General features: G+C 45.6%; 1 protein-coding gene across 1 annotated transcript in view; it reads left to right on the top strand.

The window, feature by feature from the left end:
* Positions 1-3,798: 3,798 nt before the first annotated feature.
* The window catches only part of LOC137435433 (DNA topoisomerase I, mitochondrial-like), an 85,321-nt gene continuing 62,249 nt past the window's right edge, over positions 3,799-26,870 (top strand). Inside the window, exons 1-2 of the mRNA XM_068129211.2 lie at positions 3,799-3,836; positions 9,354-9,393. Coding sequence (XP_067985312.2) covers positions 9,361-9,393 — 33 coding nt within the window. The 5' untranslated portion in view covers positions 3,799-3,836; positions 9,354-9,360. The remainder of the gene's footprint in view (positions 3,837-9,353; positions 9,394-26,870) is intronic.

Here is a 26,870-nt window from a genome sequence, read left to right as displayed (position 1 = left end):
TCCTTGTATGGAGTGTGTATATGTTTGGGGAGTGGTGCAGCATGCAGATTAGCTATCTCAAATTGTGCAGGCATGTATGATGAGGTAAAGATGAACTGATTAGATTTTGAGGTCAAAGGTCAGAGGTCATGTTAGCTAAAAATCCTGTTATCACGATAACTTGTGAACCAGTGATGGAATTTTGATGAATGTCGGTACAAATATGTATTATGATGTAAAAATGAACTGATTTGATTTTGAGGTCAAAGGTCAGAGTCTGTAATAGGTTTAAAACTTGAACGGCTGAAGGGATCCAAGTCAAGCTTGGTACAGGTATGTGTAATGATGTAGAGATGAACTGATTAGATAGAGGTCAGAGGTCCTGTTGGGTAAAAACTTCTGTTACCAGCCAAACTTGTGAACCAGTGATGGGATTTTGACCAAACTTGGTATTGGTATATACAGTGGAACCTTGACTTACGAGTGCCCCAACTTACGAGTTTTTCGAGATACGAGCCGTCGCTCGGGCGGTTTATTGCTTTGAGATGCGAGCCGAGATCTGAGTTACGAGCTTTCGCCACCCGGTCACGTGGTTATCTTGCCGTGCAAGTACAGTATCTCTGTCGTATAGCGCTGCATTTTTGTTTTCGCATGTTGGTTATTTTGAGTTTACGCCACCAGGTGGGTTCTGGTCACGTGGTTATCTTGCCGTGCAAGTACAGTATCTCTGTCGTATAGCGCTGCATTTTTGTTTTCGCATGTTGGTTATTTTGAGTTTACGCCACCAGGTGGGTTCTGGTCACGTGGTTATCTTGCCGTGCAAGTACAGTATCTCTGTCGTATAGCGCTGCATTTTTGTTTTCGCATGTTGGTTATTTTGAGTTTACGCCACCAGGTGGGTTCTGGTCACGTGGTTATCTTGCCGTGCAAGTACAGTATCTCTGTCGTATAGCGCTGCATTTTTGTTTTCGCATGTTGGTTATTTTGAGTTTACGCCACCAGGTGGGTTCTGGTCACATGGTTATCTTGCCATGCAAGTACAGTATCTCTGCCGTCAACTTGTTCAGAGTGCCGGCGATAGCTCGCCTTCTCTTTGTGGAAAACACGGTACTGAGAAGAAGAAGAGGATGATGTGCTTGGATATAAAACACGCAATCGTCGAAAAACATGAGCGAGGTGTGCATGTTGTCGACTTGGTGAGGCGGATGTGAAGGCAGCTGAAGATTTTATTATAACTTTTGCCGAACTGATAGAAGCCGAACGATACATCCCCCAGCAAATCTTCAACTGTGACGAGACAGGGCTCTTCTGGAAAAAGATGCCGAGGAGGACGTATATAACGGCAGAGGAGAAGAGCATGCCAGGCCACAACTTGTTCAGAGTGCCGGCGATAGCTCGCCTTCTCTTTGTGGAAAACACGGTGAGATCCTTAACATCCAACAACTAATGGGACGCAAACGGGGCGCCCAGTTTAGCGGTACACACATTGATGAATCACCCTGCCTGTGATTCACCCATGACAGGTTATAGCTGGGTCGGGATTCAAACCCAGGCTGGACAGTTTAGACTTTAGAGTCAAGTGTGCGTACCTCCAGTCCAGGCCATCCTGCCAACTTGTATGCTGCATACAGGTGAAATATAAAGCGCGAGATATTTTTATATATACTGTATATTTAAAAAAAAATTGGTGTGGTTTTTGGCGGGCTGGAACGGATTAATAGCATTTCAATGCATTTTAATGGGGAAATTTGATTTGAGAAACGAGCAATTTGAGTTACGAGCTCGGTCACGGAACGAATTAAACTCGTAAGTCAAGGTTCCACTGTATTATGATGCAAAGATTAACTGATTTATATTTTGGCGTCAAAGGTCAGAGTCTGTAATAGGTTTTTGTGACCCCAATAACTTAAGAACAGCCGAAGAGAACCAAGTTAAACTTTGTACAAGTATGTATAATGATGTAAAGCCAAACGGTTCAGGTTATGGGATAAATAGGTCAAAGGTTAGGTGTCCTGTTAGGTAAAAATTATGTTACCATGCTAACTTGTGAACCAGTGATGGGATTTTTACCAAACTTGGTACAAGTGTATATTATGATGAAGAGATGAACTGATTAGAATTTTGCATCAAGAGGTCAAAGATGTCTGGTAGTGTAGCAGCATAGCAAACCTGTTGTGCATTTTGTGATACAAGCACCAAATTTAGCACAAATGTACATTAATATGTTGCGAACATTTTCAGATATTGGGCCACTTGAAATTCCGTAATTTTTTTTTTCAAATGTTTTCAAATTTCGTAATTTCAAATTTTTCGGGTGACACCGTCACAATTTCGGTCTTCGAGGCCGGCCGATATAGTGGGGCGGCTTAGCCCAAATATTCAAAAGAATTGTGCATTTTGTGATACAAGCACCAAATTTGGCACAAATGTACATTAATATGTTGCGAACATTGTGTGGTCAGCAATGAAGACGAGAGTCTGAATTACATGTATGCAAAAGACCTTGTGAACCAGTGAAGCAAATACACGGGTAAGCATGAATTAAATCTAGGGCATGATATAATTTCCATGATGTTTACCTCTACACTCAATGGTGGAAGGAGGTAATGTTTTGATCCCAGCTTGTCTGTATGTCTGTTTGTCTGTTAGTCCACAAAATTCCAGACAAAGCTTGTAGTAGTGGTAGTGGTAGTGGTAGTTGTAGTGGTAGTGGTGATAACAGAAATTGTTATATAGAACTGAACTTATATTATTATTATATGCAGAAAATAACTTCATTTCTATATGCCCTGCAGTGGACAGGTTAATTGGTTTATGCACTGAAGGGGTCACCCTGGTGTGCACTGCTGTGTTCTGCCTCACTGAGTTGTTCAGGTATGATGTACTCAGCACAAGCTTCCGGTCGGCCCGGAGGTGGGGGTGCGGGGCCTGTCACGGAACGTCAAAACAAACGGCCTGCCGGGGCCGCCCAAAAGTTGGGCGTGAGGGGCGCGTCCACTAATGGAACGCCTCTCGCTTCCTAGATCGAGGGCCACGTGGTCAGGAGAACCTCGTCCCTTCCGGTCACACTTTGCCTATCGGCCGGCCTCGAAGACCGAAATTGTGACGGTGTCACCCGAAAAATTTGAAATTACGAAATTTGAAAAAAAAAATTACGGAATTTCAAGTGGCCCAATATCTGAAAATGTTCGCAACATATTAATGTACATTTGTGCCAAATTTGGTGCTTGTATCACAAAATGCACAATTCTTTTGAATATTTGGGCTAAGCCGCCCCACTATGGTAAAATGTGATATTTAAGAGCAGCTGAAGGGATTTAAATCAAACTTTGTACATGTATGCATAATGATGTTGTAATGTGGGTGGAGGCATATCGGTTGACATTGTGACGCCGAAGAGTGCCGTTCTAGTTTTCCGTACCCTTTAAAATATTCAAGTGAAACTCGGTATATGGCTTCATTATGATAAGTTATACTTACAGAACAAGTTTGAGTTTTGGGACATTTCGCCAATTTTACACGGAGTTAAGCCCTTTTTGCTTGTAACAAGAACATTCATTGGTACCGGTAGGGGGACATATATTGCATTGCAATAATTCTCCCTCTTGTTTAAATTCCCTTTTTCCCATTTTTTTGCAGAGTTGGTTTCCTTCTGTATCTGGTAAGTACTTGCACTGATTTTGCATATGCTTTTATGAACCTGCGAGTATGCTTGTACTTTATAATGGCAATTTTTGTTTAATGACGTGAAACAAATACGGTTTGAATGAAAATGAACATGTTTAATGTTTTCAAAAAAATCATTCCCTTGTAGTGAAGAAATCTAAGCTGATTGACAACCGGAATGGCATTGTGAGGTAGGCCACATTGTTGAGAAAAGGGTAGAGTGGTTTGATGTTTGATAATCCTGTCATCACTGTCTGTCGTCGGTGCATACTTCAATGTTTGTACATAGCTTCTTTTATATGAAGGTCAAGGCTCTCGTCTTGTTTTAATTGAGATTTTTATGATTAGAATGTTTTGTAATAGCTCATCATTTTATGATGGGCTGACAGGATGGCCTAAAGGTATGCACACTCACATCTCGGCTGTCTATCTTCAGTTTGAATCCCGACCCAGCTATAAACTGTCATTCTGGTGTTTCACAGGCAGGGTGATTCATCAGTGTGCCGTCCTTCGGATGGACGTTAAACGGGCATAGTTGGTGGATGTTAAAGATCCCACCGTGTCCGTCACGAAGCGTTGGCAAGTTATTTCTGGCATCCTGAACAAATTCCAAATTCCTGCCCTCACTTCCAAGGGCCATGACACCAGCGGCACAGCTGCCCTCTCTGCCAATGATGCTACCCCCAAATTCACAGGAAACTTTATGAGAAGTCTCGACACTAAACCTACTGTGTATACCATAGAATCAGACAAAGATTTTTGCATTTAAATGCATATTTTAGGTTCATGGAATCGTTGGAAAATAAAAATCCAACAGAAGGTTAAAAGTTAACATTGTAGTGAGGGTGAAGAGGGAACTAGATCAAACTACAACACAAATCAAAACGACGTCGATTCAATTTGATGCAAGATGGCAGTGTACTATTGGCCCCTCGTTTCATTTAGCATTCACGAGTAGGCCTGTTGGTACGTCCGTTTATTTGGTCTCCACGGCCTTGTAGCATATCTGCCTGCCGTACTGCTTGAGCATTAGCTTGCCTTTCACCAAGCCCCGATGTGCTTGTGCCATGGCAGGGCATGGGGAGAGATTATCCATTCATTATTATTATTGCCAAATGATGCTACCATTATTATTAACATTATTAATATTAATTAATATATGCTTTGTTACAATGTTATCACTTTTTGTTATTTATATTGTAATTGGAATGCCATGCCATGCCATGGAAGGACTTAAGATGCTCTATGCACCTTAACATGGCAAGCATTTAGAAATGTGGGAATTCTTTTGGATTATTTGTCGTTAATTAGCCTAATCAACTCAGGAGAGAGATCACAACGATCATTTTCTTGTATCACACTCCACATCAAAAAGTTTGTCGAACTCCACAAAAAAAACATGACACACACAAAACTCATCCATTTATAGTATGAGAGAGACATTCTTCACAAACTACAAGACTTGTTTCAATGTCATGTGTGGGCAATAAAATGTTTAAATGAATATATATTGCCCATTGCTGAAGTGGAAGCTTTCAGGCTCATTCTTCCAGAGATCTTTCAGTAATCCTTGGAAATTGAAATTTATGGCAGTGAGCAGAGTAAATGTATGTCACAAATTTTTTTTTTTGTATTATCACACACTTAAAAAAAAAACCCGCCAAAAAAACCCAGTAATTGCCTTGTTTTGGAATACATATATACAGTCGGACCCTGCTATTCGCGGGTTCCGTGTATTTGCGGTTTTTCTTGGGCGAATTTTTTTTTTTCACAAGCCATGAGCACGACATTTATAAAAGCCATCTTTCACCAGCCACGCACAAAGCAGCCAGACATGTGCAAAAACTATCCAAAAAACATCTACGAGCAGCGAGCATGACCTGCTTCTGCATTTGCGGCGCTGTGCTCTGCGTTTTCATGGCTGTTGCGTGATATCCCGCCATTAACACTGTGAACAGCTTCACGTGATATCCCGTCATTAACACTGTGAACAGCTTCACGTGATATCCCGTCATTAACACTGTGAACAGCTTCATGTTATATCCCGTCATTAACACTGTGAACAGCTTCATGTGATATCCCGTCATTAACACTGAACAGCTTCACGTGATATCCCGCCATTAACACTGTGAACAGCGTCAACGTGATATCCCGTCATTAACACTGTGAACAGCTTCATGTGATATCCCGTCATTAACACTGTGAACAGCTTCATGTGATATCCTGTCATTAACACTGTGAACAGCTTCACGTGATATCCCGTCATTAACACTGTGAACAGCTTCATGTGATATCCTGTCATTCACACTGTGAACAGCTTCATGTGATATCCCATCATTAACACTGAACAGCTTCACGTGATATCCCGTCATTCACACTGTGAACAGCTTCACGTGATATCCCGTCATTAACACTGTGAACATCTTCACGTGATATTCCGTCATTCATGATATCCCATGATAGCTGTCTCCTTTTTCTCCATTGAAACAATGCTGCGGCATACATTCATGGGATTTCATCGATCTTCTTGGATTATCACCGCCATTCGCGGGTTTTGTCTCGCCATTTCCGGGACTTTCATCGACCTTCGTGGATTATCGTCGACATTCTTGGGATTTGCGTCACCATTCGTGGATTTTGCCTTGCCGTTCGTGGTTTGGTCCTCTCTATTCGCGGATTTTTGTGACTCGGGAACCTATATCCAGCCTTTTTCCATTGAAACAATGCCCCGCTATTCGTGGGTTTCACTATTCACGGATTTTCATCGACCTTCGTGGATTTTCATCGACCTTCGTGGATTATCACCGCCAATTTTGTCACGGTGTGTACCCCGGTTTAGAATAGGTACACCGTATCCCTGCGCATCGTAAGAGGCGACTAAGGGTTGGCGTCAGGAAGGGCATCCGGCCATAAAAACATTGCCTCACACAGGGAACCATGATTGTCATGGGGCCCGCAAGGCTAACCCCTGCTCTAGCGGGGGAAAATGGCCTTAAAACGATCATTCATATTCATTTTATTCGTGGGTTTTGTCTTGCCATTTCCGGGACTTTCATCGACCTTCGTGGATTACACTGGTCAACAAAATTTTTAAAGTTTTATGGTTCTAGTATATTTTGAGGTGATTCTAACCAACATGAACCTGTAGATTTCGATTATGATATCCAATTTTCACAAGCACATCCAGTTTTTGAGAACCAGTATAATAACCACCTTTAGAGGCCATTTATTCCCCGCAAAGCGGGGGTTGGCCTTTTTCGGGAACCGTGGTTGTTGTTGGTTGTTTTGATTGTTTTTGTTTTTCACCGTGGTTGTTTTTCGGTCCCCTATTTGAAGCAATGTTTTACGGCCGGATGCCCTTCCTGACGCCAACCCTTTTTGCCGCCTTTAACGACAAACAGGGAATTACCAGTGAACTGGTACTCAATTAGCCGACCTCGGAAGGATGACAGGCTGAGTCAACCCCCCTGGCGTTAATTCAGCGATCGACCAGTATACCATAGGAATATCAGCCACAGCCGAAATTCGTCTTGTACTCACTAATCAGGACTTTGTAACGAGACTATCTGAGCTGGAAAGCATTGTTTGGGATAGCTTTGTGGCTCTTGTTAACAATTACCTTGGAAATTTTCGAGCAACAAATTATGAAGAGCTTGTGGACAGGATGTTGAAGAGTTACCAGGTGCTCGGTGCTCGAATGTCACTCAAGATACATTTCTTCCATTCTCATCTGGACTTCTTTCCACAAAATCTTGGCGATGTCAGTGATGAACATGGAGAAAGGTTTCACCAGGAAATTGCCATCATGGAGACTCGATATCAAGGCCGATTCAATCCAAACATGATGGGCGACTACTGTTGGACTTCACAGCGTGAAAGTGATTGCTCCTACAAATGCAAAAGTAAAGTTCAGAAGCACTTTTAATGTGATGTAAATAAAAACTTAAAGTTCATATTATTTTTTGTGACAATAAATAGACTTATTGAGACTTAATCAAGAAATTGGCATGCTCTAAAGATTTTTTCCACACTTACACTTCCGGTCAAAAGTTTTAGAACACCTCAATTTTTTCCAGTTTTTATTGAAATTTACACAGTTTAATGTTTCAATGTACTCTGAAATTAAGCATAGAACAAATAAACAATTGGAGATAAAAAAGAAATCATAGAATCATTTTGTTTAACAAAATTTAATTAATTTTTTGACTCGGCAAAGTAGCCACCTTTTGCAGATATAACCGCCGAACACACTCGTGGTATTCTTTCTACAATGAAAATCAATTATTGTTCGGGAAGTTCTTCCCAACACTGTTGCAGAAGTTCCCACAAATGTGTTGCATTTGTAGGTTGCTTTGCTTTCACCCTTCTGTCCAGTTCATCCCAAACCAGCTCGATGGGGTTTAAGTCTGGAGACTGTGCTGGCCATTCCATAATTTGAAGCATCAGTGTGTTTTTGTGGTTTAGTCAGTCTAACATCAGTGTGTTCAAGCATCAGTGAAGCATAAAGAAGGAAACTTTCCTCGAAGGTAATTTTGACATAGCCTGGAGGTGTGTTTAGGGTCATTATCTTGCTGAAGGATGAACCCCTGACCAACCAGGCGTATACCAGAGGGTATTGCAGGGCGCTGCAAAATGCTGTGGTAGCCCTTTTGGTTCACGGTGCCAGTCACTCTGTGCAAGTCGCCGACTCTAGATCGAGCAAAAGAGCCCCAGACCATCACGCTTCCTCCTCCATGTTTGACAGTTGGTGTCACACACTGAAGAACCATCCTTTTGCCTACTCGACGGCGTACAAAAACCCTGCGTGATGAACCAAAGATTTAAAATTTTGATTCATCGGTCCATTAGACCTTCTTCCAGTCTTCAGTAGTCCACTGGCGGTGCTTCATGGCCCAGGCAAGCCTTTTTTCTTATTTTGCCATCTTAGCAATGGCTTTCTTACTGCCACTCGACCTGTCAAACCTGCAGCTCGAAGTCATCTCTTCACAGTTGAAACTGAAACTTGCTTACTTCGACCAGTGTTAAGCTGTGCTTGAAGCTGTTGTCCTGTGAGCCGCCTATCACGCAAGTTGTTGTCTAAAACTTTTGACCGGTGGTGTATGATGTACTACGTCAAGGTTACGTGATAGCGAAATTTTAAGGTCAGATTCAGATTCGTGGGCACCAAATTAGTTTGAAACAGTTCAAAATAAGTCACAACCAATTTGGCTGTTGACCAGTGTTATTGTCTACATTCTCGGGATTTGTGTCACCGTTCGTGGATTTTGCCTCGCCGTTCGTGGTTTGGTCCTCTCTATTCGTGGATTTTCATGACTCGGGAACCTATATCCAGCCTTTTTCCATTGAAACAATGCCCCGCTATTCGTGGGTTTCGCTATTCACGGATTTTCCAGTAACACCTCCCCCACGAATAGCAGAGTCCGACTGTATACAAACCTTACAGAAGACGAAAGCACAGAAGTCTGTTGATGAACCACTCTTGGAAACGTTATTTATTTATTTATTTATTTTTTGTTCCTTAAAAGTTGCGAGTCTGTAACAATGGGTAGTTTTATTACATAATTCAATTACAATGCATTATTTCTACCAACAGTACTGCATTAAGCATTTGCAATTCTCTTCCTGTTCTTGTGGTTGTTGGTGTCTCGAAAAGCTTTTTTATTTTTAGGATTGTTCATCATTGTAATCATGTATTTTGTTGCTATCAGGAAGAAAATGCAGACGATCCAAACCAAGCTTGAACAAAACGTGAGTTTGGCTTACTTGCTACAGTGTTTGTGGAAGAAAAAAAGTTGAACAATCTTTTTCAAAGACATAGATTCAGTTACATATTGGTTAGAGTGTCTGCTCTCGGTGTGGGATATCAGCTGTTCGAACCACGGCCGAGTCATACCAATACCTTTTCCTCCATGGCTTCAAAAAAAACCCCGGCCGAGACCCTTCAAAAAAAAAAAGAAAAAAAAAAAAAAAAGGTTTGTGTTCTTCCTTGCTTGACGTTGAACATTTTAAAGGATAGAGCACAGAAGGTAACAATAAACAATCTCGTGTAACCCTTACCAAGAAACTGATTCGGAAGCACCAATGCTCTTTAAAGAGTATGGTACTGTACATCAATATTAAAATTTGGGTGATCTAAATTTTGTACTTATGATTATATATGTATGTATATATATATATATATATATATATATATATATATATATATATATATATATATATATATATATATATATATATATATATGTGTATATATATATATACACACAGACTTGGCATTTAATATGGAATATTTTTTTGGTGGGGGTGAACTTACTTTTCAAGATGTCTTAGAACCAAAAGTTCATTGGAATTATGTTGAAATTATCCTAGATTTTGTTAATGTGACCTTTAAAAGAAACAAAAACCACATTTGACATTTCGAAACCAATAAATTGCCTTGAAAGTGATGTAAACTGCTATCGAACTCAATTCATGGACAGTACTGTGTTAAACTTCTGTACGTTTTCCAGAAGTATCTCTTTATTTTGCACATTAGCCAAAAAAAAATTTTAACAAAAGTTAAATTACGACTTGGATTACGGACAGTAAAATTACAGTTCAGTACTTCGTGTAACCCCCACGAGCATTCAGGAGAGCACGTACACGTTGAGGCATGCTGTTCACAAGATTTGCCAAGGTTTGGACAGGAATCGCTTGCCATGCAGTGACAATAGCCTGCTGCAATTCACGCACAGAGGTCGGCTGCTGGTCCAAGTGGTAGATTTGACGCACTAATTCTGCCCACAAGTTCTCTATCGGATTCATATCCGGGGACATGGCAGGCCACTTCATATGCTCGACACCACGGTCAGCAAGAAAGTGTTGGATCATGCCAGCATGATGAGGCTGTGCATTGTCATCTTGGAAGACAAAGTTTCCTCGAATGGCTGCACGAGCAAATGGAAGCAATGTTTCTTCCAGAATGGCCCTGTACTTAAACTGGTTCAGGTTTCCATTCAGAACAACCAGGTCAGTTTTGCCCCCTGCATGAAAAGCAGCCCAAACGGTCACCCCACCACCTCCAGCTTGGACTCTTGGCACTATACAATCTTTGTTGTAGGCTTCATGCACTTGTCTGCGCACTCGGATGCGGCCATCTTGACGATAGACCAGAAATCTAGACTCATCACTGAAGATCACGTGATTCCAGTGTCTTGGCTGCCATTGACGGTGCTCTCTGGCCCACTGCAATCGGCGCTGGCGGTGTTGTCTGGTCAGGCGTGGCTTTCTCAGGGGACGCCTGGCATGATAACCTGCTTGAACCAGTCCTTGGTTGACTAGCCTTCTGGATACAGGCACATTTGTCAGTTGCTGCCACTTAGCCCTAAGCCGATTAGCTGACTTGGTCCGGCCATTGCGGACTAACCGGTGCAGCTGGCGATCATCCCTCCTTGTGGTTCTGCGGGGACGTCCTGGCCTCGGTATTGGAGTAGGGACACCCCTCTGAGCATTTCGTTTCAGGATCTTTGACACCTGACCTTGAGTGATGCCATACTGCCGAGCAATAGCACGCTGTTTCATGCCGTAATTTCGTAAAGCCACCACTCCATGACAAACAGCATTGTCGAGTTGACGGACCATCTCCAGAGGAAGCGGCAATAACTTTTTGAGACGTGCAGCAGTTGTTTTCCACTAATACAGAACGCAACAACCCTTGTATACCCGACTGTGAAGCCAATCAAATGCAACTGTCCGTACATTTTGCCACGCCACCTGTGATATAATCCTGTTGTTGACTTCTTGCTGCGACAGACAATCAGTGACATGGTTCTTTTAACAAATAAATCACCAAAGTGTAAAAGAAACTCACCAGATTGATATACTGAGCTAAGAAAATAAACCCAAGTCAAGAAAAAAAAAATTCCATATTAAATGCCAAGTCTGTGTGAATATATATATATATATATATATATATATATATATATATATATATATATATATATATATATATGTATATATATATATATATATATATATATATATAAATATATTGTTACGGTTCTCAGAATGTACATATACCATCATTAAAGGTTAAATGTTTGCCCCCATAGTTAGTCCACACGCAACACGTAGGCCCCTTAGAACATTAGTTATGTCATAGTATGTGTGAGGATAAGGCCATTTCCATTAGTGATACCTGCGTTGTGTAAAAGAAATAATCTTAGGTCCCGTTCATTTTGCGGCCACCCTCCAAATCGACCTCGTTGAGCAGCATCCATCCCGCGCCCCGATTCGGCTAATCCACCTCGTTTGTTACACGTTGGGCCAGCAGCGTTAGCTGCCAGTTGCTCGCTCAAACTAGTCGGGTGGCGACGAGGTGGGCCTGAAAAGGGGGAGGAGCACGAGGAAGAGGTGTGGCCGCATCGAGCAGCACGTCACGTGACGGTGAGGCCAACGACCAACCAGGGCTCGGTGGGCATGGCTTAAGAGGGTGTGGTAATGGCGCATCCAGCAAGTGCTGGAAGGTTCGCTGCAAAGGCTATACAAGCGCATGTACAAAGCCCTTGAAAGGACTGGTTGGAAAGGGGACTGGTGAGGAAAGCGCATTGTAAAGAGGACTTGCAGAGGGATCTTGTGCTGAAAAGGACTGCGTGGAAGATGGCTTTGTGGAAGAACTGCAAGGGATCGTGCTCTGTGAGAGGACTCCTGCGGGAGAGGCGCCTTGCAGCGAACTGTATTGGGAGCGCATATAAAGCCCGGTTCATTTATTACGTACGCGGCACAGCTGCGAAGTAACCGCCAGCCAGCATACCTTTCGCCCCGCATTTAACCTCGTAATTGTCCGCTCCGCGTCAACGACCCGCGGGGAGCTTCTGCCGCCCTGACCATCTGCTTCGTTGTATGAGTCGGGGACCGGAGTGAACTGCCTGGACGCCATCATCCCTGGACCATCGCCCTGACCATCTACATCCCCGTGTTAGTGTGTCTGAGTGTGAAACCGGCCCGTGTCCTGGGATAAGTTAAGACTGTATTAAGCTGCACTGTGTGTTCTTCTCCTTCCTGTACAAATTGTAAATAAATCTGTTCTTCCTTGTTTCTCTCCTAATTCGACCGTATCAGTCATTTCCTCCATTGGGTAAGCGTGGCACGATTCGGAACCACTCAGATCGGGTTTAGTTCTTGTTAACGGCTCGGATCACGGCTCGCTATCGCTCGGCGTTTCCACTTGTAACCGTGATTCGGGCGGGGTTTCTTTCCTTGCTTCCTGGCCGGCGTTGGTACTTAGGTAATAGGAATTCAGCCTCCCACTCTATTCAACGCCGTCCGGAAGGAACGTCATAGCCCCGGATCGCGTCGGCTAGTAAAAGACAAGGGGACTAACCCCCCCTTGGTAAGGGGAAAGGCCGACGAGGAGATCCGCAACATTTGGTGTCAGGAGTGGGATTTGGAAGCTGGGACTAAAAAATTTTAGACCAAATTTTGGACACCAATTGTGCATATTGGCCGCAACATTTGGTGTCAGGGAAATGGGATTGGACCCGAAGTGCGCCTAACGCACTCAAAATTACGAGCGGCCGAAATTTAGTAACATCCCAATGAACATCGTGCCATGGATAGCCAAGACGGTCGGATGCCGGTGGGGGTAAATGAGGAGATAGAGGAGGAATTAGAAATAACCCAGGACCCCCGGGAAGAATTGGGAGAAATGGAGGACGTGATTGATGAGGGTGCGATGGCAGAGGTAGCAGGGGAAGAAAATGGCGGCGCCTCGCACATGGCGACTAGGGCTGCACCCGCTGCGCAGGTGGGGGTGGTAGACATGCAAGCCTTCATGGCGCAATTTATGGCAGAAATGAAAAAAATGATGGGCTCCCAACAGAATGAAATAAATAAAGTAAATGGTAAGTTGGACGCCCAAAGTGATAAATCCACCCGGGAGCAAAAATAAATGGTTGGCGAATTGAAGGAAATGGGTGGCCAAATGAAAGTTGGGTTAAATGATTTGGAAAACAAAATGGGGGGCCAAATGAAGGAAATGGGGGGCCAATTGAAGGACATGGGTGGCCAAATGAAAGAGGGGTTAGTGGTGTTGGAAAACAGGATGGCCACCCAAGAGAATGAAATGGAAGGAATGAAGGACGGGTTAACGGGGTTTGAAAACAAAATGGGTGGCACCCCTCCTTCGCCAGGCTCGTCCCCGAGCCGAACCCACACAAGTGAGTACGACCGGTTCTGATGCAAGGGTCAGGACTACTTTTTAACTTAGTGTGGACACTTAGGTGTGGTTTCCCTCTACATTTACTCTAACACCCTGTGTGCGACAGTTTTAAACACTAGATATGTCCCACCTACTGCGTTGTGTACTAACTAACAGACTCACGCCCACAATTAACCGCATTACGGAAAGAATTCCCAAACTATACATAAAGCCGGTGGGGAGCATGTTATGTACAAGACTAACCTAATTATTTACAACACTACAACCCAGGACCTGTTCTTTTGTGGGAGAGAATTTTGGAAAGGAGAAAACACAGAATGCACTGCACCCATACACCAATATGCACCAAAAATGCACAATCATGCACAATCATCAATAAATGCACATTCATATGTCAATAATAAATGATGTCTTGTGCTGCTGGGCCGCTGGCTTGGCTGCGTCTTCCAGCTTCATCTTCGGTGGGCCATCATAAAAACTTCGTCTTCTTTCCTGACACACCAAAGGAATTAATAAAAAGGCACAAACCGTGTCCGTTTTTATTTCGGCCAGCAGGGCCAACTTAGGTGGTCCGACTGCATGGCATTGATGCCACTTAAAACAGTGGTCCGCAGGGCAAGATCATGTTTGCAGCAATTGTCTGCCCCAGCAAAGGTGCCAGGCCACAGAACGTGTGGTCCATAGGTGTATCGGTGCAGGCAACAGGTAGCAGAGTGCAGCTGCACGGATGTACAAAGTGCAGCCGCACAGCTCAGGGTTCCTGCACACTCCCCTCAACAAAAGATATGGGTCCATGGGTGGGGAGGAAAGACAAAGCAGAGAGAGGCAAGGGCGCAAGGGTACACATCAATACGAGGCAATGCAGCATGAGGGGCGCGGGAGAGAGAGAGGAGAAAGCTCGTCCCTAGCCGTTCGTCACCCCCCCATGTCAGCCGACACTACCCTTGCCCCTCCCCGTATTTACACTTTACAAATTCCGTCTCTACCATCTTGTCTCCCATATCTCCCCCTAAACCAAATTTGTCAGCCAATCCCTCCCAAGAAGGAAGGGATTGAATACACACAATGTCTCACCCACGTCATGATGCGTCTTTCATTCCAAATATCTGCAAAACCTGGTGTGGAGTTCTGTCACCTGGGTGAGTGGATGCGGATGGTGCGAAGAGATTTCATCCTAACTATCCTTCAAATAACATTAACTCTTTAAACTACCCGGGGTCTTGCCCTGCCAATTCCATTGGCTTATTTACACTATGCGGTTCTAAAAACCAATTCCCATTGACCATCCTGTGGTGCTCTTCCAAATTTGGGTTCTCACTCCCCCATTTTTCCTATACTGTGCCTTCGCACAATTTCAGGGCTGGGTCATGTGGCTCTACCAGCAGGTCTACCTACCTGTGCACCTCCGTCACTGAAGTCGCCACCCGAGCTTGCCTCGCTCCTGCGACTACCCTAATTCGGGGAAGGCCCCTCCTGGCTCTCTCACCCCTCTGATGCCCTCTCTGGCATTGGGCTACCCGGGTCCTTCTCTTGGATCCTCGGGCCCTGCTGAACACGACACTGAACTCTACCTGGCTCCCAGAGCCTACCTGCGGCCTCACCCGGCCGACAGATTACCAGTGGCGGAGTGCCCATTTAACCATACTCGCCAATTAAGCCCACGCGCCCAGCCATTCCACTCACTCATGCACCCCTCAAAGCAACAATTTGCTATGACCTGCACCACAGGTGTCAATATCCAAACAATTTACCTAAACCCTCTACCTAACTTTAAACTACCCTCCCTGGGTATTCGTGAAGGGGTCCATCTTCCCCCATCCACTCCTTTGCACCATGCACTCCACACTACTCATTCCACACACCATTTACTCCACACCATTTATTCCCACACACCAAGTATTCCACCATTTATCCACTTGCACCCCATGCAAGTCATTCACTCAACACAATATGCCATTTATCCTCAATACTCCATTCATACAACACCATGGGTCATCCCGGACCAATGCCTCATTTCACCAAGCTCAACAATAACCAGATTCTCACACACACAACCATTCTCGACCAATGCCTCATTTCACCAAGTTCACCAACAAAGATTCCCATTCAATTCCTCATTTGCGCCTAAAGCTCATCCTCATAATCACACACACAGCACCATCTAACTAACTATTTCCCCTAATACTCGTGCTTTCCCCGTCTTCCCTTGCACTAAGCACACCCTCGTCATTAACATCCATCTAATCTGACGACGTCCCCTCTACTGGTACAAAAGTCACAACTTAAATCTTGGTCTCCTATGGTCATCTCTAAATCCCCAACAATATCCTAGCCCGCCCTCGGCTAGTTCTCACTGCCAACCCCATAAACTAAAGCTCATGTGCCCCAATAATGTGAGGTGAATGGGAAAGCTACCATTCGCCATCACTACTGCCATTACTAATCGTCCACTACTCTCGAGCCTCGTCGGGTGGGAATACATTCTCGCAGCTCGGCTTCGCAAAGCCGAGCAATGCATGCGGGTGGTCAGTCTCCTGTTGGTTGGGTCCGTCCGGCATTTTCGATTCTGGGGAGGAGGCATACTCGGGCCGAGATTCCAGGCGCCATCCCAGCGTAGGGCCTTTCGGTCCCCTACACGGTGGCCCAACCTCCCCCGGCCGGAGCAACGCGCCCGCCAGGGGGCGAAGGTCCGACGTCGGCTTCCTCCCCTCGAATCGTGCCATTTTCCCCTTGCGCCACGGCACGGCACCGACCATACGGGGCGGGGCCCGGCCTGAATCGTGCACGCCGACGCGGCAACGATCCCCGCCGGCCCCCGCAGCACACAAGAACACCACGCCCCGAGAGCTTGTGTCGGCTGTACGTCGCCCTAAACGTTGCCCCGGTCTGCGTCGATGCTCGAGTCGCATTCTCACACCAAGTCGCATTCTCCCATACTCACACACCCCATACACTCACTGCACTATAATACTGCATGCTCTCGTGCACACTCTTCTCTCGCACACTCAGGTGCACACCACTCAGGCGCACTCACGCCACTCACACACTCCGTTAACACACACCCTCGCGCCCACCCTGGCGCACACTCTCCCGTTGCATCCTCTGTAACAACCATGGGTGTGCACTCCTGCACACACCCAATCAGCGCACACCTACCCACGGGTGTGCAATCTCTTGTTGCACACCCAATCACACGCTCTGGTGTGCACTCCCGCACACTCTCCTCAGCCATCTCACCATCTGTGTCACACTCCGTTCCAACACACTTCCCACACACACTCCATTGTGCACTCGCTCACTCTGTTTCATACTCGCGCTCCGGTGCCGTTCGCACATGCGCGCCATTCACCTTCACACAGCGCACCACGGACCTTCCACAAGCGCCCGGGTGACGTCGGGATCCCAAGCGCGCGAAAAATGTTTTCGTGCCAAACACTTTTGCGCCATACATTTTCGCGCCATACACAACCATACTTGCCTTCGGGATCCTTTTCCGCAGCAGCGCCTGCAAATTCTCATTGGGGTTAGGCAGCACAACATCACGATGCGAACACAGACTTTGCGTGCATTCCATCTTTTTCTCCCATTTAATTCCTATCTCTGCCGTCTCCTCAACCCCAATTTCCATTATAATTACGTCTTTTTCTTTTTCCTCCACGACCGCCAGTGCCAATAAAATTTAATTTTCCAACTCGGCGGCCGTCGGCTTTTCTATACCCCGAGTCGCGATTTCTACCCCGGTCCACTTGGCTGTGCTCTGCTCAAACTCGCTTCCCCCGTGTTTCTCACCACGTTACCTCGTCACGTACCCCCGCGACCTTCCCGCTCGACCTGCGATCAATGTTCTCCCCAAATTTTTTGATGTGGCCACCCATTTTGTTTTCAAACCCCGTAAACCCGTCCTTAATTCCTTCCATTTGATTCTCTTGGGTGGCCATCCTGTTTTCCAACCCCACTAACCCCTCTTTCATTTCTTTCATTTGGCCACCCATGTCCTTCAATTGGCCCCCCATTTCCTTCATTTGGCCCCCCATTTTGTTTTCCAAATTATTTAACCCATCTTTCATTTGGCCACCCATTTCCTTCAATTGGCCCCCCATTTATTTTTGCTCCTGGGTGGATTTATCACTTTGGGCATCCAACTTACCATTTACTTTATTTATTTCATTCTGTTGGGCGCCCATCATTTTTTTCATTTCTGCCATAAATTGCGCCATGAAGGCATGTCTACCACCCCCACTTGCGCAGCGGGCACAGCCCTCATCGCCATGTGCGAGGCGCCGCCATTTTCTTCCCCTGCTACCTCTGCCATCGCACCCTCATCAATCACGTCCTCCATTTTTCCCAATTCTTCCCGGGGGTCCTTGGTTATTTCTAATTCCTCCTCTATCTCCTCATTTACCCCCACCGGCATCCGACTGTCTTGGCTATCCATGGCACGATGTTAATTTGGATGTTACTAAATTTCGGCCGCTCGTAATTTTGAGTGCGTGAGGCGCACTTCGGGTCCAATCCCACTTCCCTGACACCAAATGTTGCGGATTTCCTCGTCGGCCTTTCCCCTTACCAAGGGGGGATTAGTCCCCTTGTCTTTTACTAGCCGACGTGATCCGGGGCTATGACGTTCCTTCCGGACGGCGTTGAATAGGGTGGTAGGCCGAATTCCTATTACCTAAGTACCAACGCCGGCCAGGAAGCAAGGAAATAAACCCCGCCCGAATCACGGTTATAAGTGGAAACGCCGAGCGATAGCGAACCATGATCCGAGCCGTTAACAAGAACTAAACCCGATCTGAGCGGTTCCGAATCGTGCCACGCTTACCCAATGGAGGAAATGACTGATACGGTCAAATCAGGAAAGACAGGAAGAACAGATTGGTTTATTTACAATTTGTACAGGAAGGAGAAGAAGAACACACAGTGCAGCTTAATACAGTCTTAACTTATAGCAGGACACGGGCCCGTTTCACACTCAGACACACTCACACGGGGATGTAGATGGTCGGGTTGATGGTCCTGGGATGATGGTGTCCAAGCAGTTCACTCAGGTCCCCGACTCGTACCGCGAAGCAGATGGGCAGGGCGGCAGAAGCTCCCCGCGGGTCGTTGACGCCGAGCGGACAATTACGAGGTTAAATGCGGGGCAAAAGGTAGGCTGGCTGGCGGTTACTTCGCGGCTCAGCCGCGTACGTAATAAATGAACCGGGCTTTATATGCGCTCACAATACAGTTCGCTGCAAAGCGCCTCTCCCGCAGGAGTCTTCTCACAGAGCGCGATCCCTTGCAGTTCTTCCACAAAGCCCTCCTCCGCGCAGTCCTTTTCAGCACAAGCTCCCTCTGTAAGTCCTCTTTACAATGCGCTTTCCTCACCAGTCCTCTTTCCAACCAGTACTTTCAAGGGCTTTGTGCATGCGCTTATATAGCCTTTGCAGCGAACCTTCCAGCCCTTGCTGGATGCGCCCTTACCACGCCCTCTTAAGCCATGCCCACCGAGCCCTGGTTGGTTGTTGGCCTCACCGTCACCGCCTTCTGACATGCTGCTGGATGCGGCCAAACCTCTTCCTCGCGGTCCTCCCCTTTTCCAGGCCGACCTAGTGGCCACCCGACTAGTTTGAGCGAGCAACTGGCAGCTAACGCTGCCGGCCCAACGTGTAACAAACGAGGTGGATTAGCCGAATCGGGGCGCGGGATGGATGCTGCTCAACGAGGTCGATTTGGAGGGTGGCCGCAAAATGAACGGGACCTAAGCTTATTTATTTTACACAACGCAGGTATCACTAATGGAAATGGCCTTATCCTCACATATACTATGACATAACTAATGTTCTAAGGGGCCTATGTGTTGCGTGTGGACTAACTATGGGGGCAAACTTTTAACCTTTAATAATGGTATCTGTACATTCTGAGAACCATAACAATATATATATATGTATGTATGTGTATATATATATATATATATATATATATATATATATATATATATATATATATATATATATATATATATATATATTGTTACGGACCGCGGATAAGATGTTGGTTTGCCGAGCGGATGGCACCGCGGCCCTAACAGTTACCCCGACTAACCCGATTCCTGAACGTTGGCCGAATCACGCCTCAGATATTCAATGGGGAAAAGACTGAAGCGAAGGATGTGAAGAAGAAGAAAGACAAAGGGTAAGGAATACAAATATAATTTATTACTATGTACAGGATTGAAAGAAACCAAGGAAGAAGGAAAGATAAGAAAATAATTTACAGAAGAACTCAGAGACACAGTGCAACGCTAGCTTACCTACAGTCTTAATTAAACCCAGGACAGAACAAACAAAGACAGACTCACGCGGGGAATGATGATAGGAATGGTAGGAGGTGGATGGCTGGAGGGAGAGGAAGGTCCACTGGAACTGAGTCACGGTCGGGCCGGGAGCGGCAGCTCCGTTCCTCCGCGGCCACGGTCGGCACCACCGTCGACGCCCAAGCTGCGGTCGTGCGAGCTGCCGCGGGACGAGCTCCGCCGGTCTAGTTAAAGCTGCCTGGTGGAGCCAACGCTGCTTGGTGGAGTTTAAAGCTGCTGGTACTGCTCGTGGTACTCCTTTTGCTTGCTCTCAGGACTCTCTCTCAATGCTTGCTCTCAGAACTCCTTCTCTCTCCTCTCTGCTCTGCGCTGCTTGTGTACTGCCAACTCTCTGACGCACCTCTCTTTGCACGTCTCTCGCTTGGTCCACCACGCACTCGGCTCTTGCGCGCGCGCTTTTATAGCGCCTCAGGCGATCAAGCCGCCGGCCTTCAGGACACGCCCCTCGGTGAGCTCGCTTCGGCCCTGATTGGTGGGCACAGGCCCTCTGACTCCACCCTTGATGACGATGGGCGGGCACGCCCTTCTTCCCCGAGCTGAGCACATGCTTAATGGCGGCAATTGTAGTTGGCAATGCGAATGGCAATTGACGAAAAGGGAATGTGAACGGAATCTACTCTTATTTCACCTGGTGCAATGGAGTGTCATCTTAATGGAAGACAAGGCGATACCCTAATACACATAATAAGGAAATAAACTACTGAACAGGGATATTATGGTGTCCTTCATGTATGCTTTATGGAACTAACTACGGGAACGCCCGTTGACCTTTATACAACACTGGAGTAAGGAGGGCGATATTTTAACAACAATTTACACAGTAACAACAAAAAAAAAAAACCCATTCTCATATCCACAACAATATATATATATATATATATATATATTGTTGCGGATATGGGATTGGCATCCATCCATATCCGCTTGTAAATATTCCCCTATTTCCTCAATACTTCCCAACTATCCCCAATCCCCCATTCCCTAGTCCCATTTTCTGTAAACAACACTCTGTAGGCCCGACCTCCCCCTATTTCCCCCATTAAATGTCGCATCCAGGTCCACCGCATCTCATGTAAGACAACTATAGGACATCTTGCTAGTTATTCTTAGTCTATGTCAGTTAAGGACTCGTTTCCATTAATTCTGACTCTTCGTTGCACCAGAATGTGATTGTATGGCACCGTTACGAAGTTTAGGACCTCCCAATACCTCCCCGCAGCTCTTCCTCACGGTTCAGCAACAACAACAACAACAACAACAACGGCGGCGGCGCGGGGAGTGTGCGTCCTCACTCCGGCTTGGTTGGTAGGGGGTGTTGGGAGTGCACCAGGCCTTTCCAACGAGCCGCCATCGAGCATGTGCTCGACGGGGCTACCAAGTAGGGGCTCGCTGTCAGCTCCTCGTCAAGGGCGGAGCCCGGTAACCCCCGCACCCAATAGAAGCGGCGGACCGGTCCCATCTGGGGCGGAGCCAACGAGCCGAGGGCGTGTGACTCCCCGCTGAGCATGCGCAGGAAGAGGGAGGTGACGTCAGATGCGCGCTGAGCTTGGAGAGAGAAGGACGCCACCTCCGAGCGCTGTGACACCTCCCCGCATCTCTGGACTGGACCGTGCTTTATCCTGTCCCTGAGCCAAGGTGCACCTTGTGCTATCGACTGCCTGTCCTTCCCTGCCATCAATCCCTTGTGTAAGTCAGTCTTGTTCCGTTTGTCTGTGGTCTGTCGGGGATAAGATAAGACTGTAACTAAGTGCCCATCTCTTCTGTGTCTTTACCTCATTACCTTGTAATCTACCCCTTTTCTCCACCACTAATTATATCCTCCTCCGGAGGTCTTGAGAACTGTACCCCTTGCGTCGTTTCATTTATCCCAGTCGTTGTGTCCTTTCCATCATTGATTTAGCGTAGCGCGATTTGGCCAACGTTCGAGTGGAATCGGGTGAGTTGGGGGTAATCGGGTAAACTATGCGAACACGGCGGCCATTCCGCTCGGTCAAGCAACATCTTAAGCCGTGTCCGTAACAATATATATATATATATATATATATATATATATATATATATATATACACAGTGAAACCTTGACTTACGAGTTTAATTCGTTCTGTGACCGAGCTCGTAACTCAATTTGCTCGTTTCTCAAATTAAATTTCCCCATTAAAATGAATTGAAATGCTATTAATCCGTTCCAGCCCCCCAAAAACCACACCAATTTTTTTTGTTACGTGTTTTTAAATAAGAAAAATGTACTTTATAAAGAACAAATAATGTATAAACAAGCACGACCTCGTATATACTGTACATAATAAAAGGCGTTATAGCCTTTATCGACTCCTTCTGCTTCAAAATCGTACATATCGTAGAAGTACTACGATCGTACTGCCTCGCCAAGTCGACAACACGCACACCTCGCTCATGTTTTTCGACGATGACGTGTTTTATATCCAAGCACATCATCCTTTTCTTCTTCTCAGCACTGCCCTTGGCACTCAATTTCTTAGGACCCATGGTTAATACTAAGAAATTTTCCAAAATAAACAAAATGCGAAAACAAAGCAACAGCGATACGGCAGAGATGCTTGCACGGCAAGATAACCACGTGAACTGAACGCTCGCTGGGTCACCTAGTGGCGGGTGGCGAAAGCTCGCTCGCTCGTAACTCAGATCTCGGCTCGCAGCACAAAGCAAAAAATCGACCGAGCGACGGCTCGTATCTCGGAAAACTCGTAAGTTGGTGCACTCGTAAGTCAAGGTTTCACTGTATATATATGACGGTATTCCTCTTTAACCAAAGAAGAGGCACGTTTGAAGCAGCAAGAGTGGTTTAATAAAAATCGAACACAATTGTGGAGTGCGTCCGAAGATGCAGAGCTTTGTCACACAAAGCAGTACAAGTTCAAGCCACACTGAAAATACTCTGAAACAAGATCCCTTATATAGGCTGGATCCACTGAAGTAATGACCTTCAGATAAGAGAGGGCCGAGTTTTAAGGCACAGATGTGTGTGAAACTAAGATATTTCCCAAGCAATTATCTCAAACAAGCTGGGCCTACAAGGCCCAGGGATGTGTTCTCACAATGGAGTTCAATTGTGTTACATTTGGCAGTAAAACATATTGAGCCAGGCACATACAAATCAAAGGATACATATTAAATCATACTCTGCTCGAGGTTAACTTGAAGGCAAACAAGAATTAAATGGCAACTATTCCCATAAGTCTTCTCCCTTTGGCAAATGTTGAAAGATATTTCCAAGGCTGGGTCTGACCAAGCCGTGAAACAACATGTTTTGCAAGTGAATCGAACTTTTTTGAAGCAAGCAAAAGAAAGACACAATTATATATATATTTCAGGTGCTCTGGGTCATGTGGTGTGCCCCCCCATGCCCGACATACATATATTTTTATTTATATATATATATATATATATATATATGTATATATATATATATATATATATATATATATATATATATATATATATATATATATATATATATATATATATATTGTTACGGATCTGGGGTCGGCACTCACGTTACCAAGGGAGGGGTGGGGGGGTTAATCCCCTTGTCCTTTAAGCTGGCCGTCCCCCGTTCCTGGAAATTATACGCTCCTTTGCGGTCGAGATTGGCCAGGGTGATTGGTCAAGATGGATTCCCAAATACCTGCTTACCAATCTCTCCGCAAAGCAGGGAGATAATTTCCGCTCGAACCACGGACAGATGGAAATTGCCGAGCGGTTTAGCAATCCGCGATTCGAGCCGTTAGCAATAAGACTAACCCAATTCTGAGCGGTTCTAATCGTGCCACAGGTACTCAATGGGGAAAAGACAAAGACGATCGGATGAGAGGAAACCAAAAGGTAAGAAAGAACAAATATGATTTATTACTCCTATAATAAAAGAGGAAACGAAAGAAGGGCATATACAAGAAGAAGAGCAAAAGGACACAGGGCAAGCTTATACACTCTTAATTAACACGCCCAGGGCAACACAAACAGACTTACACGAAAGGGGAATAGCAGGAAGGAAGGTCCAAGCAGATGGGCCAGCGTTGGCTCCGGCCCCGGTTCACGCTCCACTCCGGTCCACGCTCCACTTCGGTCCACGCTCCACTCCGGTCCACGCTCCGGTTCCGCGGCGAAACCCGGCAGGCAGCGCTGTTTGTTGATTGTTGAACGCGAGCGGACCTTAGTTATTGGGGTACATAAATCGGGGAGGGAGGCTTTGAACGTTCCTGACGCGCTGATGTTCGGCAGAAGTCCCAGCTAGAAGTTGTTCGTGCACGCAGCTTTCACGCCAGCTCTCTCTCTCTCTCGCTCCTGTCTCATCCGTCTCAACTTCTTCTCAACTCATCTCTTGCTCCCGTCTCATCTCTTCTTAAGGCGCCGCGCCTGCGCTTATATAGTGTCCCTTTTGAAATCAAGCCGCCCGCTTTTAGACACACTCACCGGTGAGCTCGCCTCAGCCCTGGTTGGTCGCGAGGGCTCACCGACTCCTCCCTTGGTGACACGTTGACGGGGCCACGCCTCGCCCCGACAACTCCTCCCCCTTTTTCTCCGCATGGTTAATGGCGTTTGGAGCCAGCGCTGCGGCTGGCAGAGACGCGCAATACACTTTGGAGGGAGGCTACGCCGCAAAATGGAGGGGATTTTAAAAGGGGGCCTAGGTTATTTGATTAATGCAACGCAGAGTCAACCTATTGGAAACAGAGCCTTACCTGAAACACATACTAACTAGAATGGGCACTCGGTAGAGCGCATACCTTCGCCGCAGCTACTGTTCTGTACTTGGCATGGGAGTGTAGGGAACAGAACAGTGAACAGTTTGGTGCTGATTTCATGCAAATCGGATAAGAATTGACCGAGTTATGACAAACAAGATCGGGCATTGAATTCTGAACATTTTGGCATTAGTTGCATGCCAATTGGATAAAAATTGACCGCGCTATGGTAAAAATACGATTTTGACCTTTTCGTGACCTTGACCTTGACCTTTGACCCGATTGCTCCCAAAATCTAATCAAATGTGTCCCGTATAATAACCAATCATCCCACCAAATTTCATGCAATTCGGTTGAATACTTTTTGAGTTATGCGAATAACATACACACACCACTAACACACACACAGACATACAAATAAATACACAGCGATCAAAACATAACCTTCCGCTTTTGCGAAGGTAATGAAATAACTGAAAGGTTCCTATGGTGTCCTACGTGTTGCAATATGGACTAACTAGGGTGCGACCTTTGACCTTTGGAAGATGGGGATATTTACAGGGAATTATTTACAAGACTTATTATTTTACAAAGTGAAGGTTCTAAAAACCGTAACAATATGTATATATACATACACACTATCTCGGCTCGCTACGCTCGCCTCACCACGAGTTGTTGCAGAGGAACGGACTTATTTTAGCTGAGTAAAATGACTGTACCTGAGTTGCTGTGTTGTCATGATTTACACCAATCATAATACGAACAATTATTTTGCACAAATTTATTTGTAGTATTTGTGATATTACATTTTTATAAGCAATTTAGGTTGAAAAAAAATATTAAGAATCTCAAAAAAGAACCCCTCAGCACATACATACGGGAGGGGTAGGTGCAGACTGGAAGTTTGGAAGATTACACCTCACCACCATGAGATTCAAAACACCTCACCACCACGAGATTCAAAACACCTCACCACCACGAGAACTCCTCACCACCACGAGATTCAAAACTCCTCACCACCACGAGATTCAAAACTCCTCACCACCACGAGATTCAAAACTCCTCACCACCACGAGATTCAAAACACCTCACCACCACGTAATTCAAAACACCCCACCACCACGTAATTCAAAACACCTCACCACCACGTAATTCAAAACACCTCACCACCACGTAATTCAAAACACCTCACCACCACGTAATTCAAAACACCTCACCACCACGTAATTCCAAACGCCTCACCACCACGTAATTCAAAACGCCTCACCACCACGTAATTCAAAACACCTCACCAGCACGTAATTCTAAGCACCTCACCACCACGTAATTCAAAACACCTCACCACCACGTAATTCAAAACCTGGGTTGTCAGAATTTTTCACACTAGCCCCACGCAGGAATTTAATTCCTGTTTATTTCACATGATGTGTGTGTGTGTGTGTGTGTGTGTGTGTGTGTGTGTGTGTGTGTGTGTGTGTGTGTGTGTGTGTGTGTGTGTGTGTGTGTGTGTGTGTGTGTGTGTGTGTGTGTGTCTTGCACACAGGAGTTGGGTTTGGGTTGGAGCTTTTATCAAAAAAAATCTTGAATTTGAAAAAAAAGGCAAAAAAAACAAAAAACTCATGTCCAGATCTGGATCTTTACCAAAATCAAATCAATTCGTCTTTGTCCCAGACCCAATCTATCCACAAAGTTTCTTCCGAATCTGTCCGTAACCGTTTTTGAGTTATCGTGCTCAGACAGGGGTGAAAACATAACCTCTGCCCACCTTCACAGCGGTAATGACGGGCAGTGGTGTGGGTTCATTGCTGTTGTAGGTTTTTGATGTAGGGTCCTATGATCTTTTCAAGGTCCTTTGGCATTTTTAATGTTCAAGCAGATGAATTGGCCATCTCAATGCCTACAAAGGTATGTACATCCAGTGAGCTTGTATTTAAAGCACCATATGATA

The sequence above is a fragment of the Myxine glutinosa genome, chromosome 9, assembly GCF_964187855.1.
Source record: "Myxine glutinosa chromosome 9, kmMyxGlut1.1, whole genome shotgun sequence".
Lineage (NCBI taxonomy): Eukaryota > Metazoa > Chordata > Myxini > Myxiniformes > Myxinidae > Myxine > Myxine glutinosa.
Note: the sequence above shows the minus strand (reverse complement) of the source record. Positions and strands in the feature narration are given on the sequence as shown.